This window comes from Ptiloglossa arizonensis, chromosome 4, assembly GCF_051014685.1.
Source record: "Ptiloglossa arizonensis isolate GNS036 chromosome 4, iyPtiAriz1_principal, whole genome shotgun sequence".
NCBI lineage: Eukaryota > Metazoa > Arthropoda > Insecta > Hymenoptera > Colletidae > Ptiloglossa > Ptiloglossa arizonensis.
In genome coordinates, this window is record NC_135051.1 from 27,314,531 (window position 1) to 27,338,307 (window position 23,777).

The window sequence follows — 23,777 nt, forward strand, 5'->3', positions numbered from 1 at the left end:
AGCAGTAGAAGTATGCACTTTGAAAATGTGAAGAATTGTATAAAATCATTCGAGGTTGATATTTAATAAAAGTCAATAGTGAATAGATTGTCTAAAACGAATACGAGTTTATGTAGAAAATCAAATGAAATAAATTATGCAAAATAATTGTAAATATACTTTCCGTGGTCAAAATTTTTGTTGTTTGGTGACCATGTGTATCGTAATGTCTAATTTTCAATCTTAACCTTTATACTGTATGAAATTAAGTTAGGTTATTTTGTGGATATTACGAAATTAACATGGAAAATCAAAACGGTACAATTGTCAAAAGCAATAATCCTGCTCCGACAGTCGAACAGATCAATGCTGATCGAATAACTCAGGTATCTATTATTAATAAATACATTATTTTGTTGTGTAGATAAATTGTTAGTACAAGAGTATGTTTTTTTCTTAGAATAAAATAAAAATATACACACTTATTCCATTTTTGTTGCAGCTTGCAAATAAATATTGGGCACCACACACAACAGATTCACATCTTCCATTTAACACTCAAATAGTAGAAGACATTTATGTTCAAGAAATCTGTGCATCTAAATTCTCTATTCGAAGAATCATGATGCTAGAGTTTAGTCAATATCTAGAAAACTTTCTGTGGCCAAACTATAATGCAAATAGTGCAACTCGTGCTCACACTATGTCCATTGTTGTAATGGTCAATGAAAAATTTCGTGAACGTGTCCAAGTTTGGGAAGCATTTGAAAAGAACCCAGAGCATTTTCCCGAGTTCTTTCAAAATGTTTTAGAAGCATGTCTTGAGGATAGCATAATGGATTTTGACTTAAAAGAACAGACAGCATTAATTGTATTTTTAAATCATTGTTTTAATTCTATGGAAGTATTATTAGTTCGAGAAGAAGTAAAAAGATTAGTGTCATTGTCTATGTGGATTTCACTGCAGCAAGGACGTAGAGAATTAGAATTTAGAAAATATCCAAAATGGAGGAAATATTGGAAAGTTATAAGAAAGAAGGACAATCCTGAATGTAAAGAGAAGCTGGAATGGGAACGTAAATTTTTACACAGACTAATGATTAAGTTTATGACAATATTGGAAACAGTTTCAGAAGATGGTAAAGCAATAAAATAATGAGTTAAAAACATTTTTCCCAATGTAATATTTTAATGTAATATTTATTTTTCAACAGGACCACTTTTACCAGATAAGGTGCGATACTGTGAAAGATTTCTTGAACTAGTAATAGATTTGGAAGCATTATTACCAACTAGACGATTTTTCAATACTGTTATGGATGATTGTCACTTGGTGGTACGATGTCAGTTATCTAATTTATTATGCCGTACTGAAGGTGGATTGTTTGGACAGGTAAGTTACACTATAAAATTTTATTGAGTAAATAGAAAACAAAAAAAAGTGGAAATGGCAAACTGATATATTTTAAGAGTATGTTGAGATTAGTTTATTGAAGGTGATACATCTTCTGTACAAAAGTTATATCTCTATACAAATATAAATACTACATGAATATTTTTAAAATAACAAATTATTTAAAAGATACAATTCTTACTAAAACAATGACAGGTGTGACAAATTATTCATGAAATGCTATGTATGTATATGTATTTTATGTTACGAATTCAGTAAATATTTCATGATTAAGTGTACATTTTAATAAGGCAAAAGTAATATTCTTTCAAGGCACAAACAATCATCAACATTAAATATGTTGTGAATATTTAAAATACATAGATTAAAATTTTTATGTCTGAAAATAGTTGAAGTTAATTATATTGTATCATATTTACTAAAATGATTCAGCATTTAAACTTTTACAACTCCTTGCAGGTAAATATTATTATGTACAAATATCTCAATCTACTCAAGTGTCATTTACATTAAAATTTATAGTTATCTGTTTCACTTTCACAGATCACATATTCATTAATTTTGCAATGTATGTAATACTGTTTACACAATTGTTGATATATTTTGTTATACACTTATTCATGTTGTCATGAGACATGCTTTTAGATTTATATAGCCTAACGTTTCATTTCGAACAGAACTTGGCGTAATTCATAATTTTCGACCTCGTTTAACGTTTATTTCAAAATGCTTCAAGTTTTTAAATGTTTTTAATATCCCGCGTTAATAGCGGTCATTTCTTCGCCCCAATCAAGTCCTTCGATATTTTCTCTCGAATTACAGCAATTGCATGTTTTTCCCAGCAAAAATGTAACTCTTCTTTGACCAAATACGCAAACATATAGTATTGAAACTGCTACAAACAGATTAATAACAATATGACAATATACAAGTATGTCGTAATTCAGTCTTGACATCAACAGCGAGAGCCATCCGATGCTCATTAGCGCAAATAAGAAAACGAACATTCTGAAGCTATATTTCATTTTGTGATGAATGCGACCGTACGTGCTCATCCGTTTAATTCTATTCGCGGTCGTTAGCACGAAACTTAAATCGACCAATATCGTAAGCGCAATAGATGTAAATAATACAGAAATTCCGAGCCAGCCGATCGTTTCTTGAGGCGGATAAATTGTTCCGCCAACAATGGGTTTACTAGTCTCTAAAGCAAAATGTGCAAAAATCGCTGTGCCTGCTATACAAATTGTTGAGCTCCAAACATACGTGGAATAGTAACAATATTTTCGGCCGTCGGTAACCCGTAAAAATACGTTACGTGAACGAAAAGTGCTCCACACATAATAGCTTAAGGCGTTGAGCCAGAAAAATGCAGCAAGCAGCGAGACATACATTACGGTATCTGAAAAAATATAAATTTTTGCATAAAAGTGTTGCATCTAAGTGCTGTAAAACTTTCTTAATTAAAAATATTCCAAATGAAGTTTTAATACAACTTGCTCTGTTCGATTTATTATCAAATTAAAAATAAACATTTATCTTGCTTATCGTACCAGCAACCATAAAACTGATGTGATTGCCGAACTCCGTAAATATTCTGACCATAGAGGCACACTGGCCGGCTATAAGGCACAAAGTCATACTGGTTATCATATTTCCCACAAGATCACGCAATTGTGGCAATACAAAATAGACAACTGCAACAACCAGGTAACTGGCTATCGATATCGCATGAAAGGCAGGATCAATCGCGTGTCTCATCAAATAATTTGTATCGGCCCATGTGACAACTACATCGGGTACACAAATCATAGCGTACGTCGCTACCAGTCGATCTCTACTCAAAATTGCCTTGTCAGTGCAGTAGTGCCCGAATGAATAGTCATAATGGATGGATATCGTGTCAAGATCATCCTCGTTCATTAATTCTGTAGGATCGAATCCATAAACACCTCTGTTCTCGTTCATTCTCTTTGTTAGATCGGTGGTGTAGTGTCGCAATACACCGGTCGTCAATATTGCTAATCGATCTTCCCCGGTTCGATAATGGTATACATTCCATTGGTGCTCGTTAGATTGACATTTAGGTCTTCCAATTTTCAACTGAAAATTCAGCTTGACCGGTCTACTTCTTGAGATACCGTTCACCTTTTCCTCCACGAATTCCGGTAGCCACTCCGTCTCATTCGTTTCCGTCAATGGCGTGCACGTGTCGTCAACAAGAAGCTCCTTGGGCTCGCAACACTTTGCAACGCTGATTAAATTCGTTTTCCCGTCGGTGCTCGCGGTCACCGTTCGGGGATGATTCTTCCCCAGTGAACCAACGACAACGACGATTAGCACGCTCGCGAGACGATACATGTCATCGAATCAGCACCGTTCGCATTCTTATCACTGCTTCCGTGCATTGGTACGCGTTCACACGGCTTTCTTTGCGGCCGAGTTAGCGTTCCTCGTAATCGATTTCGTGACCGCCAGGGCTACCTCGAGGGCGTTGTTATATTCACTCGTTCATTGCAACGCAACGATGGACTTCCCGTGTGTTCATCGCCATACCTGCCAATGCCGCCAGCGGGTTGCTCGCCTAACGAAACCTACCCCTGCCATACCCGCCGCCATCACATCCCATTCCTATTCTCTGTTGCATTTTCCCCCTCCTTCTCCCCTCTTTCTCTCTTTCTCTCTCTCTCTGTCTCTTTCTCTCTCGCTCATTCACTCACTCTCTCATCGTTCCTCCTTCCTTCACTCGTTTGCCTGTTCATTCCACCTCCCCCCCCCCCATGCTGTCCCATCCTTTCCCCTACCTCCTTCCTCCTCTTCTCGACCATCCTTACCTTTCTCATTTACTCCATACTAATCTTTGTCTTCCTCCGATTGCCGTCGTGTCTCAGTTATTCTCGAGTAATTTTAGCTTATCCGACGATGATACATATTAGGATGGACACATAAAATGTCTTTCTGAAATTTAAGTTTTGTGATATATCAGCTAAATGTATTACACACCGGATTAAAGAAAAAGCTTCACGAACGAATCATTCCACGTTTTCTACACGTGTTTGTGTCTGTTAGTATATATATTGCGGATTTATGCGACTAATTTGCCACTGATTTGCTACTTACATATATTTATGTCACAATTTTTTTACATGTACATAGGCATACATACATATATTGCGCAATCGGTTTGTCTTTAACCTGTCACCTTGCTTTTAACCTTCTGTTTCTTTTTTCACTGTTGCTTTGATTACAACCATATATTTACGATAAATACCGCGAAATTTATGTTCCTATCTTCAGTCTTGTATGTTTATACATATACCTCTTGTTTATACTACAAAAATGGCACTGATAAAAATTATGATAATTATTTGCATTTTATAACTATCTTTCTTGAAAGTATTGTTCTTTTTTAAGTCGTATCGTAAATGAATTGAACGCGTATAGGCGTTCACCGCATACAGCGGACCGATTGAACGTTTATAAACGTCTGCAACACCTAAAGGGTTAAAACGAAGAATGGAATGTGGGACTTGCTTAACCACTTTGTAGCAAAAATAGATTTCTTCTACTGTCGACGGTCGTCACGACTCGTGCAATGAAACGTTTAATTACTGTTTAATCCGACTAGTATTCACACATTCTCATTTTATACAAAACCTTTTATTTACTACTATTTTTGGGCATGCTACATGCTTATTTATACACAACAAGTTGTCCGTTGGAACCTAAATATTTTATAAAGAGGCAATCGAACAATTGATGAACAAATCAGATAATCATAATCACTTATAAGTTACAAACCAAGAAATGTTCTATGAATAAATTTAACGAAATTTTAAATATAAAATTCTACTTGTAACTGAACATAAATTCCTATAGATTACAAAGAATTTTACTTTTCACAAATCGGTGTTGCGCAGAAATAACTTTTGCGCTTCTTGCTGTAAAACGCTTGTGTTACTAAAATATCGATTAGTAACATGTTACTCCACGCGTTCAGCGTGCACAAAGAGCTGCATTACGTTCGTGTGTCGCACGACAATGGAAACTCTCATTATTGTGTGACTGTGCAAGCTTGTGATGAGCATTACTCATAGGAACATGGGCATAGTAGTCATTTAATACATTGTTCCCTTCAACTGTTCTCGCATCTTCGTTGAACCGACTACTCAATTACTTGAGCACATTGCTTTGTTTAATTACTGTAACAGTTCCTACGTAAACGAGAAACTTAGTTCTGGAGCAGTATTTATCGTCACCGTTTCGCTCCAATCTTTTGTGTGTCTGAACTCTACGTATTTAAATGAATCGGTTATCGTTAAATTGTTTCTCCTGGCCAGTACTTAGAAAATTCGATCAGTTTCTACTAAAATGTACATATATAACCGATTTTGAACTACAAAACTTCTAACCGAGAAAACTTTAGTCAGTGGAATTTTTTTGACATTAAAATTTGTTAAAGCTGTAATCGTTCGTTACGAAACTTAAGAATTGATGATTCGATCGAGCATTAAAAATAAATTGAAATTTTTTCAATGATTATTGTGATGGTATGGTATGGTACCATACAATGAGAATGATTTATCATCAGAAATTAACAGTTTGATCAGTTCTTTTCTTTTTTTCAAAATATACGTGCATACATCTTTCTTTTATCTAATGAATCGTAATTGTGAGCAATGCCACGTCAGTTAACTCTAATGAAAGTTCGAACACGCGTGTTTCCCTAGAGGAAAAAAATGATTTTGTGGAATCACCGTAATGAATCATTGGAGTTTGCATGAACGTAATCGAATGAAACACCACATAAAAAATTCTTCAGCTAGTTCTTCAGATCGATATAATCTACCTTACGAACAATCGTGAATATTTGGCATGATGTTTACTAGATTTTATTTACTTTGGTTATCATTAATCAATTGATGCCGTCCATAGACATAGAAATTCTTACTGTTTTTATTTACATTTCTAAAAATTAGGCAAATGTGTAAAGTTTCCAGGTAACGTTTAGTGACGATGTTGTATGATTTCCTAGAACTACGTTACTTTGATAAATATAGTTCTTTGTATTCGTCAAAAAATAGAAAATTTGTTTCTTACCGTTGGATGATTCGATACAAAGTGATACAGCAGATAACATTTCTCAATGAAGTTAATAATTACCTTTATAGTGCTTCTCAGAGGACATTTATTGTCCTGTAAACCCAAAATTATAAGTACATGACAACTAGTCATTGTCAATTTTTGTACTATATGTTTTGAGGAAATTACCATTAAAATAATTATTTATATTCTAAGCGTAATACATTTAGTAAGGCTTCTAAATTTCCATTAGTCGTAAAAATACTTCCAAGATTAATCAGATGTATTATATTATATTATATTATAATTATAATATATACTAAGTACAAAGGTATATATAAATTTAGAAATTGTACATTAGATTGTCAGCCTATATTGTTTTGCTTTATGGATCGAACATCCTTTAGTGCTTTCTATTGAACGCAACCGTTCAAGGCGGGCGGCATGTTTTCTTTCTGAATCTTTTTAAGTTTGACTACAGTTGAACTCGAAGGCCACCCTGTTGGACGGATTAAGGACTCTCTTCAATGCCACGCTCCTCAAAATTTTGCGTAATAGTCGTTTGCCAGTATCATAAATTTATATCACATCTGCACAACAGATACTGACTTGGACGGGCAGACCAAATCGAATTTAATTAATAATTCCCTCATAGGTGACGACTTCTATTACAAAGTACGGACAGTAGCTCTTATTGGCCAAACTTTGCACCTCCATGAACAATCAATTGGTAAATTTATTCATTTTCTTCGTATTAGCACGCCCACGTTGAGATTATATTTTTTGTAATCAACAAACATTTAACATTTAATTTCGAGCGCTCAAATAAAGAATAAAATTTCTAATAATTTAACCGAGAATATATCGAGACTCGATGTTTTTAATAGTTCATTTAACAGATTCGCGATACAAGATTATACCGAGTAATTGTACTATCAAGAACGAAATATACATATACAATTACTGACGTTTCGAGTTGAACTACGGTATTTTCACGACATGATCCTTCGAGCTGAATTCAGTGAGTTTGTGCTATGATTCATATCAGTCTGATCACCGAGATCATCGAAACAAGGAGAGAAGTTTCGAAAAGATGAACCTTTAGGACTTATAAGTAAATTAGAATTTCAGACGAATAATGCCATTCATCCTACTCTTAATAAGCTAGGATTTCGATCCACAAAAGTTACAGATGCATTTTCATCATAGGTAGTTGATTTCTTTGAAATGGCACCTCACTGAAAGCTTATTTTGTCAATAATTCAATAGACACTTATCTTCATAAAGTACAGAATGTAGGCCAAAGAAGTTTTAATAAAGTTTTGAAAACATTAACAACACTTACAATTCTATAAAATTAGAACAGAAGAACAGAAAAGTTTCCTAAAGTATATAATTGAGAAGAATTAAATGATCATAATTTAGAGGAGCATTTTAGATTGTATCATCAAATATTTCACACTTAATCTTTATGTTATAAAACTGAAACACATGGTGTCAACCTTTTTATGCCGTGAACGTCTATACTATCAGAGTGAAATATATACAGTTACTGATATTTAGAGTTAATTCACGACACTTTTTATTTCCATTGCAATCTTTTAAATTAGCTAAACACATCGTGATCGATACGATGTTCACGACACTGTTTGTATTAGAAATGGCATGTCGTTTCCTTAATTTTCCGATAAGTAATAAAGGTAGGGAGACGTAGACTCTTTGTGTTTCATCCAAAATAATGAAAACTACCCTTGTTGCGACAATTCTATTTCCTCAGGAAGCACATCTTCGCATTCTTCGTCCTCGTAGGCTGCCCAAGATTTTGGAAAGGCGATCCCGCAAGGTCTCTTTTTTGCTAATAGCTTTCTGACTCGTTTACGCGTGGCAACCAATAAGAGGAATATTACGAGACCTTGTAACGCATTCAGAATGTCCGTCGGAATCCTAAACATAAACAATTTATTAAATTAATTTATAGATATTGGAAAAATAAATTCCTTTCTGTTGATTTTATTGGGAGAGGGAGTTGCAGTTAATTTTCTAAAAAGAAGAACAAATATATAAGTACCAAAAATTATTTTTGGAGTCTTCGGCGTACGATAGCACTTCGAAGATCCAAGTAATACCCATGACAAATATCAGTTTGATATAAAGCATGCATTTAAATCGCAATGCCCGTAACTTGTTCCCACTGTAGTCGCGATACTGATGCCACAGTCGCCAACCAGTTAATCCCAGATAGATAATATTTAGTGATAATAAAATAGCAATCGGTCCATAAAAGTACGCCCACAATTGTGTAGGACCTGGAAAATAAAGTATCGACACTGTGAATTCTGTGTAATTCTTCAAATCAAATTTGAATGCACATGTGCATTGTAATGGAAACTGGTTAGATAATCGATTGGTCGATGTAAATCCTCACCACTGAACCAACAGTTTTGCACACCGAAGCCAGGTTTCAGATGTTCTCCTTCTGTATGGTGAACGATCAAAGTTATTAGCAAAAAACATATTGGTCCACCCCATCCATAAAGACAATAAATAATAAAGAGTGGTTTATCTTTGATTACGAAATTCTTAAACCTATAAAAACAAATAGAGTCGTAAAAGAGACAAGAATTTGGGAAATTGTTTTTAAAGATATTTTCGATTCACTTACCAGACTGTTCTCCATATATTGAAAGATACGATATTTAGCCAGAAGAATACGGATACGAAACCAAAATATAAAAGGAATCCTAGGAGGAACAATAGAGTGTTAATTTTTATTGTATCGATGATATGAAAACAAAAAAAAAAAAAATACCTAAAGTGGTGTTCGTATTAACGTCTCGTACCTAAAGAAATACATATGATGTAATCTCCCTTTTCCTGCGGTCTCAAATTTTGTATCGAAAGGACAATGTAGCTGATGGCCAATGATGTGACCACAGCTATCATCGCTTTATCTTGAATTTCTCTTAATTCTGGGAGCAAAACGTATACTGCCAGGGTGGCGATTAAAAATACAGCTGATATGATGCTGAGAGAACAGAATAACGTGTTCCTCCATATTGTCGAACTACTGTAGTTTTCACTTTCGAAGCACACTAAAGCGGCCTGGGAGCTAGCGTTTGTTCGATTCGCCACGCAAAACCTGAATATGTAGTAGGATTAAATGTTTTCAAGTTACTGACGCACGAATTCTTTTATCCTTAGTCACATTATGGTACATTCTGGTGTTCTAAAGAATCTAAAATGACTACTGTCTACAGCTTGGCTATTTACTGGGCTATTTTTGAATTATACACAAGATTTTGACTCGAACATTCAAAACAGTATAAAAAAAGAACTTAAGTAGCACAAGAGAACACTCTACTCTTGAAATTGGTAAGGAAGGATCGATCAAACTGGTGAACTTTTTCTCTTACAAATTTGGAACTTTTTTATTTGTGAAATGGCTACTCTGTCACTCGAACTATCCATACCGTCATTGGATTCGTTCTTCTTGAGTAATAATGTACTAAATATAATCGAACTTAGTTATAACGAGCACAGGAGGATCATCAAAATTTCGTCGTTACAACCAATGTCTCGCTATAATCAATGATGAGTTTAAATATATGTACGTAACACTCGGTTGGCTTTAGGATCTGACCTTCGGAATGTGAAGTATCTATTGTCTTTATGAACTTATGATTAAAGGCGCTAAAATGCAACGTTTACTTGTTTGATGGGATTGTCTCGTTGCTCATTTCTGTTTCAAGCCAAGTCTTGTTATATTTGTGGACTATAGTGAAGTTGTCATTCACGGATTCATCCGGATCGATCAGATAACTACCGTACGGACATGTAAGTTGAATTTTCATGCCATCGGAACAGTTCACCGAATGTAACCATATAGATCCATTGGGACAACAGTTGACGTCAATCGCATGGCTCGATGCAATCGTCCACGCGAATAAACATATCCATAGTAATCCTGAAAGAGTGACCGTTTAATCGTACACGTTCAATTGTAAAGTTAACGGGGGGGGGGGGGGGCATCAAAATTAAATTAGTGATTAAATTAGGGTATTACTGAATGAACGCTATGATTCACTTTCGTCAATTTTTCCACGCGTAATATTCAATGGCTCTTGCTACAAATTCCACGTATATACACGTAAATAGAGATTAAAGCGAGATTAAAGTATCTGATATTTCTATTTGAAGGGACACACGTGTACACTTCCAATTGCACAATACTGAGGACACATCTGACGACTATTGTTTCCCATCGGCAATAAAATACACATGAGGTTTGCATGAGATTTCGCGTCTCAGTACGATTGTGGAAGGGCCGATTCCCAATATATTATCTTTCCTGCGATATCTAAGTAGCAAAACTAACAACTATACGAGACTGAATATTATTGACAAAAACCCATAATACCCATATTGTTTTCCGGCTTAAAAGAAAATTGATATATTTAACTTCAGAGGTATACGAAGTGCTATAGGTTTAATCGTAAACTCAAAAAATGATGCTGATGAAGAGATTTAAGGAGGACGGTTATGTATGTTTGCATTTTTATGAGATAAATAAATACACTCTGTTTTAATAATACATTGACTTGCAGTTATATAGAATGAAACATTGAAAGCAAAAGTGAAAAATGTTTGAATAGATGATAACAAAGATTTTGAAAGCAGAGAAATAAAATAAAAATAAACACTGTATTTCTGAAGAAGATAAATTTTTTCCGTGATAAGATAGTACTTATTGCAGAAAATTGTGTTTGTTATCGAGAAGTGATGCAATACTTTCTCCCGTCCATTAGTAATAATATTTGCTTATCAATGAAAAGTTCCACAAAAGTTCATGTTTCCTCTACTCTCCAAGTTTATATTTTCCCACAAGTACGCATTTATGGCCGTTAGAAACCAAAAACGAACAAACCTAAACTTGCTTCAGCTGTTTTTTTAAAGTACACGAGTGTTTAGAATGCTGCAAAGGCGTTTAATAAACGTGTTATTTTGATACGCCTTTTTTAAAGGTATAGTATCCAACATGATACACCAATTCATTTACATCGAGCATACATGACAAATCAAGTACATACGTAGTATGCATATCAAACACTCGATGTAAACTATATAGTTCAATTAGAGCATCTCGGTTTATTTCGCAGAACTCTGTTTGTCTCAATTGTTTGAATGTGTTTCAAATAGCATAGAAAAACTAAATTTATTGACATGTATTAATTCTACCTACTATTTTGCATGTATGTAAGTAATAAATCGTTGGAATTTAATAAATAAAACAGAAATAATTAACACCGAGTAGAAATTATAAATTCAAAGAATTTACTTCCTTGTAAGTGTCCACAAGTACTGTGCATAACTCATTGCTAAATGTAATGTCATTCAATTTGAATATATACATCTTCTAAATATAAAATAAAAATTCGTACAGTGTACATAATAGAGATTAGGTTAATATATTCAGCTTCAAATTTGCAGCATACTTGTATTTGAGACGCTTTTATGGAAATTTCGACTAGGAAATTCATAGTATGAAATGCGTAAATCAACAGAGATAACGTTATCTAACGCTCGTAACATATATCTATGATTCCTTTATATTTTTTTTGTTTTTGCTCTTTTCTTTGACGCTTCTCATCTATCAGCTACGTCAACACAAAGGAAGAAATAAGTTTACGATTTACCAAACTTAATGTAACGCCATTGGTATTCCAATGCAAAACATTTCTCGTTTCTTCGTTAAAACGCAAGAAGCGTATAGTGTTTCATTGACGGTAATTAATTTAGGAAATTTTAAGTGTTCGCACGGATATTGTGGGTTGTTTGTGACGTATGATTTGAATGTGAATAGATGATTTATAACAGTTTTCATATGGAATCAGACGTATTTTGTGATAATCGTTTAATATTATAATATCAAAAACAATTCTTTGCTCTTATTATATACAACATACTTTGCAGCCATGTATTTTCTATGACAAAATTGTAGTACACGAAAAATTTTAATATAATTATGAATAGATTATCGACTTCATTGGCAAATGTTTAAAAACATAGACAAAATTCGATCGTGAAGATAGACAAAGCGATACAGAGGCTACGCACCTTTGGGTTGCAACGTGCCCAGGCACTTGTTATATCTCACGTCCAACAACATTATCTCTCGTTCTACCTTACCACATTTCTTCTTTCTTCATCCTCTGTGAAAAAAAAAACTTGTTTTCGCGCAATTCAATGAAAACTTTACAATCTTCACTCTAGGAAGAATTGAACTATTTCTTATCTTGTTTTACTTCCGATAGCAGCAAACCGAAACAAGCTTTGTTTATACACGAAATAAAATATTTGCCCGATAAAACAACGTCAAGAAAACACGTCACTGTATATAACTATCTTTGATTCTATCCTGAGTTTCCAAGTTTTTCCATATTCAGTACCCTAGGAAAGAATTTGGAGAAAAATTTATTTTTGTCACTTTCATCCTCAAGTTATAAAGAATCGTTGGGAAAGTGATGAATGTATGTTTTGAAGCGTACGCTACGATAAGAGTCACTTTCTTTGATCGCCAGTTCAGTTCGATCACCTTTCGTGCTCTTTCGAACAAACGTTCCTTTGTAGATACGAACGTCGACGAAGAAGCGACAAACAGATATACACGTTGACACACTTGCGTTACGCGTGGAACTGAAACAACCGTAGATGGAGCATCAATGAGTTACTCGGTCGGAGATCAGTGATACCAGATTCGACATGGCGAGTCACAGGGAGTCACAGGCAGTGATGCCAGATTCGACATCACGAGTCACAAGGACCCACAGTAAATTTCCCCCACCACCGCACAACTAAGCACGAATCGCATGACTGTGAGCTCAGCATTTCGGATAACTAATGTATACTTGGTATCAAGAAAACCTGACCGCACTATACAAATGCACACCCGTCGTATATAATGCGCTTCTCTCCTCGCGCATCAGGTACGCTTAAGAAGGGATCCCTTTTCCATTAGCGGTGACCATGCAGTTGTGTAGTACGGCCAATTTTTTGATACTGACTGTACATGCGATTCGTTCATTAGTATGGAGTGGTAGGGGAAATTCACTATGGCTTTCTGTGACTTGCAATGTCAAATCTGGCATCTCTGTTAGACATAGCATGATCCTTTATTCCCATTGCCGCATTTGTACCTTATGGTTTAGCATGGTCATGTTACAACTTACGTCTTTTCGACAGGAGAACGTTCAATGTTCATCCTAATGCGCCGATAGAAATTATATTTAAACTTTCGTTTAATCAACCTTGTCATATTTGAGCCTTTTCAGTCTGAAAAGATTTTTAGTCAGTTATAAACATAAATTTTATGGAGAGTCTCTTTAGTCTTCTTTTTATAACATCCTGCTTCTACTGAATTTTTATTTTTATTTCTCTCTTTTCATATTTGTTATCATTTTGAGTCAAAGAGACTCGAACAAGAGCAGTAGTGAATACCATTAGAGTATCTTCAAGAAATTAGTTATAATAGTAAATAAACATTTGCACTTCTTCAATGTATTTAAGTTACTGTACGTATTTAAAACAATAAATGTTCAAGTAACTAAATATTATTTCAAGTAGTTATTATTTTCATTTTGATCTAAGCATATAATATTTCAGTAATACTATTTGTATTTGATAAATACAATGTGAACTTTGTAAACCAGTCACAGTTAGACTTTCCAGTGACAAGGCGATAATCAGTAGTAATACTGAAATGAAGATTCATAAAATTATTTCTTTCAGGTAACTCTTGATAATAATTCGATCGTCTTTTTAGTGAAACGAGTCAGATTTATCTATGAAACACTGTCTTTCATTCCTTATCTATTATTTCTTTTTCGTTTGCCTCATAGAAAAAGTAGGTAATATTAAATGGAAAATAAAAAATAATTATTTTATTTACCTATATCGTTGGCCTTAGCTTAACAGAAATACTTTATCTGCAGTAAATTACGTTTGTCTAGTATATTTACAAATAATATATTGTTATAGTCTTTAATTAAATATAATTAATTATATTTCTTTAATTGAATATGGGTTAAAAAACAATTTCAAAGAAAATGTAAAACAATCAAAATCTAACCGCACAATATGTTTTTCTAGTTTCTACTTGCTGCCAATAATGCACCCAATCTTGAAATCTAAACTTGGCTAAACTCGGGTATAGACCCGTTAAATCTTTCATTGAGGTAAAACTTTCGTCACACCTGACGTATCCTCAATTATTCGCACCAATCGATTGTCAGCCTTGTTTGATAACATTCAGTTTACTTCAAAACGAGATATCCGGAATAATAGTTAATAGATAGATATACTGATATATTTTTACTGTAATTTTTGGTGGCTTTTGTGTAATATTTTTGCAACATGGAACGATTAACGTCTTGGTGTTTAATTAATTTTTCTCAAGAGTCTTGCTACAATAAAAATAAAAAGACCCGACGAACGAAGCGAATACATATAATAGTAAATGGAAAAATTATGATCGTTGATTAATTAGTGATAGAAGCACATAAAAATTATGTTACAAGGATGAATTAAGCAAATACAATACAACACACCAGATCAACCAACGACCGTAGGATATAAATAATAACAATGAAAATCGTTTTCAAACAGCGATTAACATAATCAACGAGAATGTGAATCTTCTGTTCCTAACTTTCAAGGTTTTACATACTCAACAAAAAACTTGACGCACAAAATAAATGATAACACGTAAATATCCTTTAATAATTCTATCTGTTCTCTTTTTTGCAGTTGCTGGAAATGCTGAAATTTTACGCCAGATTCGAAATTAACGAGGAAAGCGGCGATCCTCTAACAGATCACGATATGACGCAGTTACACTATACCAAGATCACTTCTCTTCAAGTATAAAATATAATATATATTTGCTAAATTAGTAAGCTCATAAGCTTTTCTTCTCGAACAGCTCCTTATAATTCAGAATCCCTCGTCAAAATAAAATTTGAAACTAAAAATAGAATGTTATATCTCGTGTTCTACACGTGCTATTTTTTGTAAATATGTGTCTAATTAAATCGAATCGTATATACAAAAACCACGCTTCCGGTTTTATACATTACCAAAACGCTCGTGCAAGCCGAAAAAATATCGAATGCATAAATTGAGAAAAAAATTCAAATTTTGCACAGAAAGCAGTATTCGCGAAATTTCCGGACTTACGGAGTTTCGCATTGACAAACGTAGCAAGTGTCGACACAAGGGAAGCACTTTATAAACATTTTGGCTCGCTTAGGTAATATTTCATAATATTTTCATCGCTCTATCGTCGTTTTTCATCAATCACATACAAATCGTTGGCCTGTCTGCTTTTCAGCCGAGAAAAACTGAGATCCATCGCGAGCTATCTTAGCTTGGTACCATCAGAGGAACGAGAAAAGGATGAGAATTGGTACCGATACGATATAGTATTCCTTCAAGAACTTTTGGTAAACGAACAAAATCATGATAAAGAGATCTTTGCAACGCAGAACAAAAAGTATTATCAATATAATAGTAACGTAAAAATTAAATTATAGATTTCGCGTCACGAGCGTAGAGCTTCTCAACTGGAAGAACTCAATGAAATGCCACTTTATCCGACAGAAGAGATCATCTGGAATGAAAGTATTGTGCCAACAGAATACTTTTCTGGCGAAGGCTGTTTAGCTCTACCAAAATTGAATTTGCAGTTCCTTACTCTGCACGATTACTTACTAAGAAATTTTAATCTTTTCCGGCTAGAGTCGACCTGTATGTATAAATCAATTATAATCGTTAATCATCAATCTTAAAAATTAATCATAATTAATATTATGAATGATGACATTAATCGTTCGTAGATGAGATACGCCAGGACATTGAGGATGCTGTAAGCAGATTGAGCCCTTGGTAAGCCAATTTTCTTTTAATAAATTCAAGTTGTTATGTAGTGCGTATTAATGGATCTTTTATTTGTTTCATTTAGGCGGGCTGAAGATGGTGGTGTTTATTTCGGTGGTTGGGCTAGAATGGCGCAACCTATCTCTCAGTTTGCTGTAGTTGAAGTGGCAAAGCCTAATATTGGTGAGAAAAGACCATCCAGAGTACGTGCTGATGTTACGATAAATTTAAGTGTCCGTAAAGAAATTAAATCTGAATGGGAGAACCTCCGAAAACACGACGTCTGTTTTCTCATTACAGTCAAACCTCAAAACCCAATTGGTATGATATACAAATGAAGTAATATAGAGTTAATTTTGATGACAATGTTAGTTTAAACAATTGATTCAATGTGCTTGTTTGTCTACAGGTACCAAATATAGTCACAAATTACCTTTCGTTCCACAAGTTGGTCTAACAACCGTTCGAGGATGTGAGGTTGAAGGTATGCTAGACTCAAATGGTAGAGTTATTGAAGATGGTCCTGAACCACGACCAATCTTACCTGGAGATACTCGAACATATAGAGTCTGGCTAGATTCCAATCAGTATCGAATCGACATGGACAATGCTAGTCACGGTGGCGAGGATGTATATGAAGGATTTAACATTATAATGAGACGCAAGCCAAAAGAGAATAACTTTAAAGCAGTTCTGGAAACGATCAGAGAGCTTATGAATACAGAATGCGTTGTCCCTGATTGGCTTCATGATATAATTCTTGGTTATGGTGACCCGGGTGCGGCTCGTTATTCTAGGTAAATAAATAAAATGCTTTGTTCCAAATAAAAAAATCTTATCATTGTATTATACATATTTTATACATTCATTACTTCTTTTATTTCTGTATATAGAATGCCAAATGAAATCGCAACTATGGATTTCAATGATACATTTCTTGACATAGATCACTTAAAAGGCAGTTTTCCTCAATATGAGATCCAAGTTGTTACCGACAATGAGAAAAAGTTAGTGCGGCCTTTCCGATTAACATTTGAAGATGTTCTTGCTAAACATGATAATGAACCAATAAAGAAAATGATCAAAGTTGAACCACATGTACCACCTAGTCGAGGCCCTTACAAAGCCAACGAACCAAAAAAGTAAATATTTAATCATTATTAATAAAATAAATGTTAAGTATTGCTCTGATATTGTAGATAATTTTATTTCAGAAACCAGATTCCTTTTACGCCAACGCAAGTCGAAGCCATTCGTGCTGGTATGCAACCAGGATTGACACTTGTTGTAGGTCCACCTGGTACTGGCAAAACGGACGTTGCTGTGCAGATTATTTCCAATCTTTATCATAACTTCCCCAATCAAAGAACACTTATAGTTACACACTCTAATCAAGCACTCAATCAGCTTTTTGAAAAGATTATGGCACTCGATATTGATGAGAGACATCTGCTACGTCTTGGTCATGGAGAGGAAGCATTAGAAACCGAAAAAGATTTCAGTAGATATGGTAGAGTTAACTATGTCTTAGCTAAGCGTCTAGATCTTCTAATGGAAGTTCAAAGACTACAGGTTTGTAATCTCTTACATCTATACATACATATATTACCTGATTATATGCTTCGTATATGTATATAGAAGAAATACTTGTACGTTGTCAGGAATCTTTAAATGTAAAAGGTGATGTAGCATACACATGTGAAACAGCAGGACACTTTTTTATGTATCAAATATTGACAAGATGGGAACGTTTCGAATCTAGAATTAAACAAAGACAGGGTGCAGGAAACAGTTCACCTCCTGCTTTTATAGTCGATGAAGAATTTCCATTTCATAAATTCTTTGACAATGCACCACAGCCATTATTTAAATGTAATATGTTTGAGGAAGATCTGGAAATAGCACATAGTTGTTTTCGGTAAATTCATATTAAATAAATAACTTTCTATGATAAATTTATATATAATAACTTTATATAATATTTATATATTACATATATTTCCATTCAATTTTTACTATTTATCTTGCAGCTATATAGAGAGGATCTTTGCACAATTAGAAGAGTTTAGAGCTTTTGAATTATTACGATCTGGTTTAGATAGGTCAAAATATTTATTAGTTAAAGAAGCAAAGGTAATTGCTATGACTTGTACTCATGCTGCGCTTAAAAGACGCGAGCTCGTAGACATGGGTTTTAAATATGATAACATACTTATGGAGGAATCTGCTCAAATTTTAGAGATAGAAACCTTTATACCATTGTTACTACAGAATCCACAAGATGGATACAATAGACTGAAACGTTGGATAATGATAGGAGATCACCATCAGTTACCACCAGTTATTAAAAATATGGCTTTTCAAAAATATTCGAACATGGAACAATCACTTTTTGCAAGATTTGTTCGATTGGGCGTACCCACAGTTGATCTTGATGGTCAAGGTCGTGCTAGACCCAGTATTTGTAATCTTTACAATTGGCGATACAAAAAATTAGGCAATCTCGCACATGTGGAACGCAGTCCAGAATACCTAGTGGCAAATGCTGGATATCTGTATGACTTTCAACTTATCAATGTTGAAGATTTCAATGGAGTGGGTGAAAGCGAGCCTAGTGCTTACTTCTATCAAAATCTTGCTGAAGCTGAATATTGCGTGGCTGTGTTTATGTATATGCGTCTCCTTGGTTACCCAGCTGATAAGATTAGTATATTGACCACTTATAATGGACAAAAACACTTAATTAGAGACGTAATAAATATAAGATGTGCCAGTAATCCTTTAATAGGTCGACCTAATAAAGTAACAACGGTTGACAAATATCAAGGTCAACAAAATGATTACATATTACTCTCTCTTGTAAAGACGCGTGCCGTGGGTCACTTGCGGGATGCACGACGTTTGGTGGTAGCAATGTCAAGAGCACGTCTTGGCCTTTATGTTTTCGCTAGAGTGTCCCTGTTTAAAAACTGTTTTGAATTGACGCCCGCATTCGATCAATTAATGCTGCGTCCATTAAAACTGCAGCTCCTTCCACAAGAACGTTATCCTACCGATAGACTCAATGATGCTATTCCATCTGCTTCGCCAATGGAAATTGAAGATATGCCTCATATGGCTAAATTTGTTTATGATTATTACATGGAGAAAGTTAGTGGTATGAAGGTAAGATGAGTCTTACTTGTAAAACTCAAAAATAATATGAAAATAATTACTTATATTTAATTGTAAATTACAGGAATCACAAAAAATGTGGCAAAAACCAGGTACAATGCAGACACCCAGTAGTCCAACTCACAAAGTTCCTGCTCATCCTGGAGCAGATGATGATACAGATGATGAAGAACTTAATCAAATAGATGATGAACAACAAGATGATAAACAAGAAAGTGTAGAACACAAATTTGAGCTGATAAAAAATTTAGTTGATGATCCAGTTTCAGAAAATGAAGACAATGATCGCTGATAATTAATTGATGTATTGATAAATCAATTTTTAGTATTAATAACAAAATATTTGTACTGAAAATACATCCCTTTTTTATTCAAATTATATTTATTGTACAACAACATGGTATTAAACCATGTTATACTAAAATTAAAAAATATTTCTATTTTCTGTTTGTTAGGAATAATATTATATACTGATTTATATATCTTATTTGATGTGCACTATCAAATTATGTCTCAGATAAATAGGTCTACATTCCTCTTAGTTAATGTCTCTTTTTGTTGCGACGAATGTTTTTCTACTTGTACTTTTTTAAGTCTTTCTGTTGATTTTTTCGAATTTTTATTAATTAAATGCACACTTGACGGCACGTAACTATCATCGAATTTCATCGATTTACTAGTAAAATCTGGTTGATATTCTTCAACAGCAGCTTTAATTCCCTTCGAATTGGGAACGTATTCCTCGGGAAGATCTACAATGGTAATCGCGCTAGGTTCGTACGTTTCATAAGATACTTTTGAGGAATCCACAGAATTTGGAATATATCGAACAACTTCTGCTACGCATTTATTATCCGATATCGACGGGGAGTACTCGTTCGAAGATACTTGGATTCGTTCCAATGTACTCTTTCTACTTGGTATATATTTCAAATGTGTGCATAATTTTTTTGTAACAGGTGTATCCGGAACATACTCCTCCAACGTGGCATTCTCTAAATTTTCAAGCTGTAAATATCTTTTGGCTCTATCATTTTTCATATCGTTCGATACCTTCGTAACAATGTCATGATTTTCCAATTTCTTTGGTAAAGTATTGATACTATCTTTTTGGTGTATAGAATCGGAAATGTAACTTTGAGCTTTTTGTAACATTCGATCGCGAACTTCTTTCTCTAACAGTGATTCCGACAATTCCGTCTTTCCCGATTTTTTTTTCGCGGGAGATACATTTACTCTGATCGTAGGTAATGATGTAACATCTTTTACGCTTTCTGATGGTTCGAACGTATATCTATGATTTATAAAAACATCTGTTTAAATATAATAATAATAATAGAACTTCTGATATTACTATTAATTTGATCTCTACAAAGTATTCACAATATTAGTATACTATTCATTAAGAGGAAAAGTACTGAACATAATAATATGAATTTTTTATGTATATTTTTAATTATAATGCAATATTTTAAGGACAATAATTAAACTTTATGTAATACTCATTTTTGAACATAATGTTGAGAATTATTATAATAAATACTTATTTCACCCAACGTACATATACGTTTATTTCGTAAAGAAATACATACGATCCGATTGGTGCTAAAAACAGTTACATTAAGGAACGAAATATTATACTGCTTACGTGACTTCCAATTGTCGGGTAGATTTTTTTCCCTTGCATTTTTCAGAATTTGGAGATAATCCTTCCTTTCGAACGTTACGTAAAATCGCTTTCTCCAAAATTTTATACAGAGCTGCCCAATCCTCAAGATCAAGCCACTTATTAGTCAAAACTTTTTTCTTTTTAATTTTCATGGTCTTCTCTTGAACGGTAACTACAGCCGTAGCTAAACAATTATCTGAAGCCTACGAATACAGCTTCTATTTTACTTATGTAGATGCAGGATCGTCTATTAACAGCTGTTGACAGCTGTTGATCGAGATACCTTTATTACTTCCAAATATTGACCATCACGAAACATATTTACAATGTATTTGTTAGCTATTCTTCGAATAGTTCCTTGTAAAATATTGACTGCACACTACAAAGTTTTATGTACTATATTTGTTAAAGGGACTGTAAGCGATCTTTTTAATACCTTTGCTTGTCACCTTGACTGTGATGTCAGCGTGCACTGACGCACACACATCGGCACGTGTGAAATGGATTGATGAAAGTGAAGCACAAGTAAATCAAAATATTCATGTAAAAATTCAAAATTTAATTATTACGATAATTTTAAATTATTATAATACGCGTAGTTTAATGCAATATAAGTTTATATACATTATCGCTTCATTTCTTTTACCTCTACCGGTTTATTTTTAGATATGTGCAAATATTGTTTATTACGTATTTTTATACAATTTTATATATAACGTAAAATAGAAACTAAATATTTGAAATATTTGTGTTACAGTATAAATTAGTGCTTCGTGTTTATAAAACGAATATTTTGTTATGAAAGATATATAATTACAATGCAATAATTATTTCTTTTTTAAATTTAATTGAAAATGGATTGAATTTGCGAAGATAAATTCTAAATATAAAAACTTATTAATTATTGTAAATTTTTAATAATTTTGAAAATTTGTATAATAATATTGATCAAATTCTTGGATATCTGATATTCAGTAAGGTATTTTTTACTTGAACTGTTTACAGGTGTTAACAAGTAGTGTTTTGTTACTTAAACGGAAAATTAATTAACAAAGAAGATGTTAGAAAAAAATCCAAATATTTTGGAAAGATTCATAAGATTTAGTGAAAATAATATCAAAACTATTGTGGTACGTTCTAACCTATATTTTTTTTACACGAATTTATATTTATGTATGTTTTTTATTTTAGGTTTTCAGTTATGGCATTACTAGTATAAGTTTAGCTATTGCACTGTACCGAATTAGACCTGTATGTATAATACACATTGATAATGTGTTTTATTTAATTCTGCATCTTATATTCTTTGTTATTACTTTTTAGTTTACTAAATTTAGAAAACCATCCAGTATACCGTCTCATTTTTTATACAAGAAAGTTCCACTTCAAGGTACTTTGATATATGTAGAACCCAATTCTGAAGCACTTCTTATGGTTGATCACAAGCCATTAATACCCCTACCTCGACTGAGTAATTTAAAGTATTTACCAGTGAAAATAGCTGGAATTAATGTAACAAGTAATGGTAAGTACTAATAAAATATCCATAAATACAATCCATTAAATAATATGTATTTTTAGGTATTAGTTGGTTGCAAACAATTGTTAGGGGAAAAGAAATCAATTTCGTACCTTTAACTAAGGAAAAAGAATACATAGATTGTATAGTTACTATGTCACAACAGAATCAGGTAAAAAAAATTATTAACTTTTGACCACATTTTCTGTTTACAAACTTATATTGAGTTTATGTAGGAACACATAAGAATTGGAGAGGAGTTAGTGAAACTTGGTTTTGCTACAGTAAAAGAAGATTCATTAAAGTTAATGTTAAAGAACAAAGAAATTTTAAATTATCAAAAATGTTTATTGAATGCACAAAAACAAGCCCAACTTAAGAGAAATGGATTTTGGCATTTTGTTATACATTCCACAATGTATTGGAAAGTTCAACAAAGTTTATCTGAAAAAATGAAATCCATATTGCCTGTGTTTATACAACAACGATTTAATATTTGAAGATACTTCCTGCAGTTGTTTTATTTTATGTATGCATTCTAAACTTTAAATTAATTAAAAATTAGCATATATTTGTACAGCTTGTTTATACTACTATTAACATTTTCTGCAGTGTCAAATATGTACTTAAAGCTTTTAAAGTTTTTATAAAAATACAAATTAAAAAACTTTATTCTAGATATGTATGAAATAGTAAAGAAGCAATATTTAATATAAGTAGTTTATTTTTATACCATTTATACAACCTTTACCAACTTTCATATAAAATTAAGAACATCACTGTATACCACCACGCACAAAATTAATTTGCTTAAGTATTGTTTAGTCAAAGAAAAACTATAATTAAAGTATGAATATAGATTTGTTTGCATTTTGTAGAAACTATTCTAATTTTCTTTTTTGCATAAACAATAAATATATTATATACATACATTATATCTTTATATAAGATATATATATATATATATATATGTATATGTATATACGTATACAAATGTTTAATATGTTTCA

At 33.1% G+C, this 23,777-nt stretch overlaps 5 protein-coding genes across 17 annotated transcripts; 2 read left to right on the top strand and 3 right to left on the bottom strand.

Moving 5' to 3' along the window:
* Positions 1 to 22: 22 nt before the first annotated feature.
* On the top strand, positions 23 to 20,028 carry LOC143145750 (RNA helicase aquarius). Of its 4 annotated transcripts, XM_076309437.1 has the most exons (15): positions 23 to 365; positions 482 to 1,118; positions 1,194 to 1,372; positions 15,278 to 15,391; positions 15,676 to 15,779; positions 15,861 to 15,972; positions 16,063 to 16,276; positions 16,366 to 16,414; positions 16,491 to 16,726; positions 16,815 to 17,202; positions 17,299 to 17,547; positions 17,620 to 17,977; positions 18,067 to 18,323; positions 18,436 to 19,570; positions 19,644 to 20,028. In XM_076309437.1, exons 1-15 carry the CDS (start codon positions 282 to 284, stop codon positions 19,869 to 19,871), a joined length of 4,344 nt encoding a protein of 1,447 aa, XP_076165552.1. In that variant the 5' UTR covers positions 23 to 281; the 3' UTR covers positions 19,872 to 20,028. The 4 variants fall into 4 exon arrangements, with proteins under 4 accessions (XP_076165552.1, XP_076165554.1, XP_076165553.1 ...); XM_076309439.1 differs by lacking the exons at positions 23 to 365; positions 482 to 1,118; positions 1,194 to 1,372 and adding an exon at positions 10,747 to 10,758; XM_076309438.1 differs by lacking the exons at positions 23 to 365; positions 482 to 1,118; positions 1,194 to 1,372 and adding an exon at positions 12,179 to 12,258.
* Positions 1,788 to 3,963, bottom strand: Mthl5 (G-protein coupled receptor Mth-like 5). Its single transcript, XM_076309446.1, has 2 exons — positions 2,947 to 3,963; positions 1,788 to 2,795 (listed from the first exon to the last, which is right to left on the bottom strand). The coding sequence occupies exons 1-2, from the start codon at positions 3,752 to 3,754 to the stop codon at positions 2,143 to 2,145; spliced, it is 1,461 nt and encodes a 486-aa protein (XP_076165561.1). The 5' UTR covers positions 3,755 to 3,963; the 3' UTR covers positions 1,788 to 2,142.
* Positions 7,973 to 13,326, bottom strand: LOC143145755 (putative G-protein coupled receptor Mth-like 1). Of its 5 annotated transcripts, none has more exons than XM_076309449.1 (8): positions 13,068 to 13,319; positions 12,590 to 12,684; positions 10,184 to 10,439; positions 9,316 to 9,614; positions 9,138 to 9,216; positions 8,901 to 9,061; positions 8,544 to 8,781; positions 7,973 to 8,419 (listed from the first exon to the last, which is right to left on the bottom strand). In XM_076309449.1, exons 2-8 carry the CDS (start codon positions 12,639 to 12,641, stop codon positions 8,221 to 8,223), a joined length of 1,284 nt encoding a protein of 427 aa, XP_076165564.1. In that variant the 5' UTR covers positions 12,642 to 12,684; positions 13,068 to 13,319; the 3' UTR covers positions 7,973 to 8,220. The 5 variants fall into 5 exon arrangements, with proteins under 5 accessions (XP_076165564.1, XP_076165565.1, XP_076165563.1 ...); XM_076309450.1 differs by having other exon boundaries at positions 13,021 to 13,319; XM_076309448.1 differs by having other exon boundaries at positions 12,590 to 12,922; positions 13,068 to 13,318.
* On the bottom strand, positions 19,905 to 21,839 carry LOC143145756 (uncharacterized). Of its 3 annotated transcripts, XM_076309452.1 has the most exons (4): positions 21,685 to 21,829; positions 21,532 to 21,627; positions 21,228 to 21,451; positions 19,905 to 20,873 (listed from the first exon to the last, which is right to left on the bottom strand). In XM_076309452.1, exons 2-4 carry the CDS (start codon positions 21,565 to 21,567, stop codon positions 20,093 to 20,095), a joined length of 1,041 nt encoding a protein of 346 aa, XP_076165567.1. In that variant the 5' UTR covers positions 21,568 to 21,627; positions 21,685 to 21,829; the 3' UTR covers positions 19,905 to 20,092. The 3 variants fall into 3 exon arrangements, with proteins under 3 accessions (XP_076165567.1, XP_076165569.1, XP_076165570.1); XM_076309454.1 differs by lacking the exon at positions 21,532 to 21,627 and having other exon boundaries at positions 19,906 to 20,873; positions 21,228 to 21,515; positions 21,685 to 21,839; XM_076309455.1 differs by having other exon boundaries at positions 19,906 to 20,873; positions 21,228 to 21,466; positions 21,532 to 21,744.
* LOC143145758 (protein C3orf33) lies at positions 21,485 to 23,472 on the top strand. 4 transcript variants are annotated; one of them, XM_076309460.1, is made up of 6 exons: positions 21,492 to 21,773; positions 22,254 to 22,378; positions 22,440 to 22,499; positions 22,572 to 22,773; positions 22,830 to 22,939; positions 23,004 to 23,472. In XM_076309460.1, the coding sequence occupies exons 2-6, from the start codon at positions 22,307 to 22,309 to the stop codon at positions 23,265 to 23,267; spliced, it is 708 nt and encodes a 235-aa protein (XP_076165575.1). In that variant the 5' UTR covers positions 21,492 to 21,773; positions 22,254 to 22,306; the 3' UTR covers positions 23,268 to 23,472. The 4 variants fall into 4 exon arrangements, with proteins under 4 accessions (XP_076165573.1, XP_076165576.1, XP_076165575.1 ...); XM_076309459.1 differs by having other exon boundaries at positions 21,676 to 21,791; XM_076309458.1 differs by lacking the exon at positions 22,254 to 22,378 and having other exon boundaries at positions 21,485 to 21,791.
* The last annotated feature ends 305 nt before the right edge of the window (positions 23,473 to 23,777 follow it).